At 40.5% G+C, this 6,348-nt stretch overlaps 1 protein-coding gene across 5 annotated transcripts; it reads left to right on the top strand.

Moving 5' to 3' along the window:
- Positions 1-988: 988 nt before the first annotated feature.
- On the top strand, positions 989-5,142 carry LOC103992867 (uncharacterized). 5 transcript variants are annotated; one of them, XM_065159597.1, is made up of 6 exons: positions 989-1,367; positions 1,537-1,753; positions 2,630-2,756; positions 3,818-3,957; positions 4,161-4,223; positions 4,338-5,142. In XM_065159597.1, exons 2-6 carry the CDS (start codon positions 1,559-1,561, stop codon positions 4,488-4,490), a joined length of 678 nt encoding a protein of 225 aa, XP_065015669.1. In that variant the 5' UTR covers positions 989-1,367; positions 1,537-1,558; the 3' UTR covers positions 4,491-5,142. The 5 variants fall into 5 exon arrangements, with proteins under 5 accessions (XP_065015669.1, XP_065015668.1, XP_009411033.2 ...); XM_065159596.1 differs by having other exon boundaries at positions 990-1,375; XM_009412758.3 differs by having other exon boundaries at positions 991-1,753; positions 4,338-4,406; positions 4,546-5,142.
- Positions 5,143-6,348: the final 1,206 nt, after the last annotated feature.

Here is a 6,348-nt window from a genome sequence, read left to right as displayed (position 1 = left end):
TCACGCAGACATGGAAGCATTAGTAGCTCCCTGGAATATATCCTAAGCATTCATTGTTCAGCTTGAAGAGAAAATGCAGCTGCTAAGGGTTAATGTTCTTCTCTTGCATGGATTATTAATGTTCAGATTATGTGAATCTTGATCTCGAGATTCGTTCATTGCATAGGTATATTGTGGCATGGAAAGAAAACTTAAATTCTTTTGAGCAGCCCTGATTCGTATGTATCTGCTGCTCTTCAGGTTGCACGTTCCTCGAACTTTTATCGGCCACCAGAAAAATATCCATCTTTGATCACTATCTTTCTAACAGTTGCGTGAGATCATAACATCGCCAACAGCGCATAAAAACCAAAAAAGATAAGCAAATGGGGAATGATTGTCCACACGAGGTGGGACATGGCAGACAAAGTGGCCAAGAAGACAAGCCGGCCATCTTCATGTGTTCTTCCCCCCACCCGCTTCCCAAATAATACACCGACGGCGATTGCACACAATCTCATGTACAAAATGAAGAATCGAATCTTTAATCATTGAATCGGTCGTACAATGTGCCACCTACCGAAACAACTTGACTGACCTCGAGATTAAGACCCAACCCGTCACACTCCACTGCGAAGAGGGAAGCCATGCATGCATGCAATGCATGTGGACAATGATCATTATTATGTTGATAACGGGGAGGAGTCACCCGTCCTTTTTCATTTGTAATTATCACATATCAAAATTAATCTCTTTCTTTTTAGAATTCCTGAAGCAATATATCAATCAATGTATTTTATTTTATTTTTTTATTTTTTTTATTACAGCAGCTGATAATTAAGCCACACGTTGTTTCCCGCGGTATCCGAGCGACCAAGATCGCGTGATGGACGGTCACGATTGCGCGCCTTTGGCGGGAAAACGGCACCAGCAGCAGCCATCGTGTCCCCCCAATTACGCCCCCGTAGATATTATTTCTTCGTGGGTGGGGGAAGGTGTGCGGTGTCGGATAAGGCCTTAAGTTGTCGTGCGACCCAAGGATAACGCGACGGGTGCGGCGCTCGGTGATCACCATGTGGGCCCCGCGATCTCCGGCGACACCTCTTTCCTCTCTCCGTTACGGACGTCGTCGGATCCTCTCCGTCTCCCTTCTCCCTTTATAACCCTCATTGAAGCACTAATATCACCGAACTGCCATCACCGGGAGGGAGGGTGTTTGTCCCACATTCACTATTTTGCGAAGACCGTACGCCCCACACGGCGCTCGTGACTTGACGACTCCTACCGCGTATACGCGCCCCGTTTCTATTGGTTCTCTCAGGGAGGTCGCGGTGCAGAGCAACAAAAGAGATCCGGAGAGAGGAGACAATGAGACTAGAGAAAGCAGAGTACTCTGGTCTCCCCTTTTGATCTCCGAGAACCACGAGATTCCGCTAATTTCTCCTTTTTTACGTTTGATCCTTCTGCTGCAATGCCTTATTTTGAATGAGATTAGTTTGTTTGACCTGATTCCGCCTATTTTCGGCCAAATTTTTTTTGGGGGTGAATTTGGTTCAGTGGAGTAGCGGGGGAGTGAACGATGCTGGCAGCTATCGATGGCAGGATGAGTGGTGGGTTCCAGCAGAGCTGCGGGGAGAGCAGCGAGGAGGAGCTTTCTGTGCTCCCTCGTCACACCAAGGTTGTGGTCACGGGCAACAACAGGACCAAATCGGTGCTCGTCGGTCTCCAGGGGGTCGTCAAGAAGGCCGTCGGCCTCGGCGGGTGGCATTGGCTGGTAATTACCTTCCCTTGTTCGATTGTGAACAGCTTCTCCGGTTCTTGATGGGAAAGGAGAGGTTTTTCCTAAGATTCGTATGGGTTTGGGTTATAATTTGATAGGGTTTTCACGTTTTGAGAAGGGGAATTTGCATTTGCAGATCAGTGGCTTGGTTTGTGTGGACAATGTAATCCATCTGGGGGGTTTTCGAGTCAATTTAAAGGCCTTTTCTTGTTAGGCCTTTTTTTAATTGGGAAAAAAAATGTATCCTCTTTGATTGTTCTTAATCTTGATAAAGATATTGGCTTGCAAACAGTAAAATAACAAGTCAAGGTTTCAAGAGGCCAAAACAAATGGTGTTCTATGATAGATCAGCAGACTAAAAATCAAAGACGAATAACATATATCATGCAAGCTGCCAAAATTGGAAGTTGGTATTAGCTTTGAACTTGTTCTTGTTGCTCAAATTATGTTGCTTTAGCTGATAGTGGCACTTGAACAATAACTGAGAATATTGATCCCTTTCTTAAGGACAGTTAAAATAGATGAAATTCACTGATATCCCGTATTCCTTATTTACATTCAATCCAGATATTGTGTCTGGTGTATATATCTTGTAGTCTTGTTAGTTATCAAAAGAACATGCCAGTGAATGACAGATGATACCATATAGTTCATCTCATGAGCACCATAACATAAATTCCATATATCTTTATATTTAAGAAGATGATATCAAGAGTTTGTTTATGTGTTGGATGACATTGTTGCAGTTTTTTTCTTTTCTGCTTTTGATAAGTTTGGATGACATCATTTCTTCAGCAGTGTAACTTTTGGTTATTGTCATTGATGTAGTCGATGCAGATTTAACCATGTTATAAAATTTGAAAAATACAGGTTTTGACAAATGGAATAGAGGTGAAGCTGCAAAGAAATGCACTTAGCGTAATTGAAGCCCCAAGTGGCCATGAGGAAGACGATGAGATCGAGTGTGAGAACATGCAGTGGAACAGCTCAGATTTGGGTAAGGATCCAATTGGTCTAGTAAAAATATGCACTTGGCATAGTTCATCCATGAACTACTTAGCTCTTTCTCCTTACTTTGATTATTGTATCATCACTCCCCCTATATTAAACACAAGCCAGAAAAATTGCTGATCTATCGTCCTTCAGCTGGTGGAGTTAATGTGACTAACATTCCATGGCAATAACAAGTATGAGCTGTTAAATTGACTTGCTTTGAATTTGTGACAATGAAACCTTTTGTTCATACTACCCTGATTTTCCTTTTTTGTTTTGCCATTCTTTCTGTAAGCAACTGATACATTTCTATTCTATGTTGTCGGACCCATCTTTGCAGGCGTAATATATATTCTTATAAGTTATTATCTCCATACTCTTAGGAACTAATCTTCTCTTTGATTCTTGTTTACAAGCTTAATTATCCTATGTGGATTTGTCTATCCAGGGGTTGACTTTCACTCTATATGTACTGTTTCTGAAGCATGAGTCCTGGGAAAAATTCAGACGTTTGTTGAAATGTTGCTCTAGATGAAGTGAATGTACTAATGAGTGTAGGGTGTAATATGTTCTCAATGAAGAATACACATTTATGTCGGAGATCTTATCTTCTAGTACGTGTTGTTGGGTAGTTCTTTAATTTAGAAGATATTCACGTAGTATGTCTGACCACTGTATATCTTTTTTGATTTTGTATAAGCAGATAACTTATTTGATTTATTAGCTTAGTTTTAGCTATTGTTTTCTTTGGATTAAAAAATAATTTGATTCATGTTGCTACTGCATTCAACCTTTCCCACAATGAAAAGTTGTTTTTCTTTAGATATAGATAGTTTGCTAGATATATTCTTTATCGAGTTTTGTGAGTCATGATAATGAGGTTTTGTCTTAGCAGGACCATTATGTCAGCTTTAAATTTTTTTGAACAGAGATTTCCTTACATAGTTTGGATGGAGTTCATCTGTAAAATATGTATTCATAATAGCATCTTTGATTGTTCTAATCAGTTCTCTTGGTATGCCTTCATCATGTCCTTCTGACATGACATACTGTAACCATTTTCAGCATTTGATGATACCCAGTCACAAAAGCCACAAAACTCAAAAACCAGGCACTATAAAGGATCTTTAAGTAAATCCTTAACCTGGTCGCACTCTTCTGATTCAAAGTCAAAGGGGTCTATTTCATCCTCAAGGGGCACCATGGTAAGGGCAAGAATTTACATGATTCAGTTTTGGTTCTTATGGCGCATGGTCCATTGTTTGCACTTGTGATTAGAGCCTAGGTGATGTTTTGATTAGAGTTCCGTCATGTGTTGTATTGCTGGTCATTTCATTGTTTCTTCTGTAGAAACCAGAGTTCTTTTCATTTTAGATCTGCCATATTGATCATGACTTAATTGGTGTAGAAAGTTGATCTGAGCAAATTAGAAACAACGGCACTGTGGAGATATTGGCGACACTTTAATCTTGTAAGTTGGAGTCATAATTGGTGATTCTATATGATGAATTTTATCACATACCTATCTTTCTTTTCCTACATAATACTCGTTTCCATGCGATCATATTTTCTTTGCCTGCAATAGGTGAATGCCAGTCCAAACCCTTCTAAGGAGCAGCTAATCGAGGTAGTTGAGAGGCATTTCATGTCACAGGTAAGCATGAACATCACATGTATAAATCTGTCATTTCTGCCTGGTGCATTCAGTAAAATAGTTGAAAGCTGCTCAACCCTGTAATTTTTGAATCCAATTGCTCTTAAAATGTATCCTGAAGCAATTGGATGAGTTGCAGGTAATCTTAGGTTTTGTGCAGGCTGCAAAGAGACTGAAGACCATCTGCAAATGATTGAAATCAATAGTTTGGTGCCAGAACTTTCAATGTATGTAGCTACAATGGGTAACATGTGAACTTTGTGTTTGATTGTTGGAACTTGGTATTACTAGGTTCCAGACTACTTACTCTGTTAGTCCTATGATGTACATATGTTCCAATGGCAAAGACAAAGCACCATTAGGGCTTTCAGTTCTGCCAATGACAACACTGCTGACTGACCATGTGGGGAAGCAAAGGGTGTTCTCTGTTTCTAGTCGCAAGATGGTCATAAATTGAAATATTTTGTTAGAAATTGTTTCATATTTAGGTAGTATCATGGGGTTTTCATCATGATATAGTTGGATTTGATAGCCAATGAAAACTTGGCATGTGGCATTCAGTCAAAACCTAAACAACCGGTCAAAGCTCTATGCGTGGTGCTTAGTTGGCTACGAGGTTTTTAATCGGGTGGTGACATGGCGTTATGAAAGTCCATGTAGTCAGTCAGATGATGATGTGGTACCATGTAAGCATGTTTCTTTAGATGTGCATTTATCTCCGAACACTTTTAACTTTTGGTATTATGTTTATTTTTAAGTTTTTATTAACTTTAATATCTCGAAGGGATAACGTGGAATTATGGATGATGATGAGATGAAACATGTAGATGCGACACTCTTAAGGGATCATCATTTTCTAATTTGTTGACATGTCATGACATAACATTGTTGGGGAATGTGTCTGGTAATATTTCGAACTTATAGAAAATATTTTGACGATCAATCACTATCTGACGTTTGTCACTACGTAGAGATTAGTGTGGAAAAAGAATGTCCCAGTCATTCTTTATCTGTTTGCTCACGTGGATAACAGTTTAAGTAGGCTTTGCCCACATGGAGAAAACTGTTTGCACACATGGATAATAGTTCAAGGAGGTCATTCAGACCTTGTTTCCCCTTGTCGCCCATGTGGAGAAAATGTAAAATGAGAGATGATCTTGAATTAACTTAAACATCGGAAGGATCGGATCGAGAAACTTCTTTTGACATCGATCTTAGGGCAAGCGACACCTCGGATGCTTGACCCTCACCTCGAAGCCACTCAGGAAACTCTTGCACTTTCGAGTTTAAACAATGTCAGGTTGACTCGGACATCAACGACGATTTTTCCTAATATTTTGACGCTAGAAAAAGGGTCGAATGTTGTAAGAATGTTTACCCACCAATTCTCTCAATGAATGCTCTAGCGAGGAGGCTTTACTTTCAACTCATAATACTTTTACTTGGGGGGGGGGGACAATTACCTTCCTTTCCACATGTGGATATGTCCACTTCAGCACAAATGCGAGCAAGCTACTAGCATATGTTCAATGACTCAGGCCTGTCATCCTTGGAGATGAATTCGGGCCACCTGCTTGTCCTTATCAAGGTATTTTTGAACCTCACCCATTATGTGCAATGCTTATGGGCATGATATTGGTTATCACTCTACTCCTGCCTCAATTAGCCCAACAAGCGACGCCAATATCTCAACCATAGTTGACACATCAACCGCCACTAGCATCGGCACTCGTCAAAATCCCTCAAATCAACATGATGCCAATATCTCTTGATCGCCCAAGGTCTACAGAACTGCCTACCAAAGGAGCACCCCACTCCCCAACCGTGGAGTAAAGTGCATCGCCACACCATTGCTCTGCTCCACCTGAATATGAAACATAATCAGTAGATTCAATGGATGACTCCCTGAGGGTCTAACTACGATAAATGAATCAACACTTAA

Source organism: Musa acuminata, chromosome BXJ3-7 (assembly GCF_036884655.1).
Source record: "Musa acuminata AAA Group cultivar baxijiao chromosome BXJ3-7, Cavendish_Baxijiao_AAA, whole genome shotgun sequence".
In the NCBI taxonomy this organism is placed as follows: Eukaryota; Viridiplantae; Streptophyta; class Magnoliopsida; order Zingiberales; family Musaceae; genus Musa; species Musa acuminata.
This window is presented reverse-complemented; position numbering and strand designations above follow the sequence as displayed.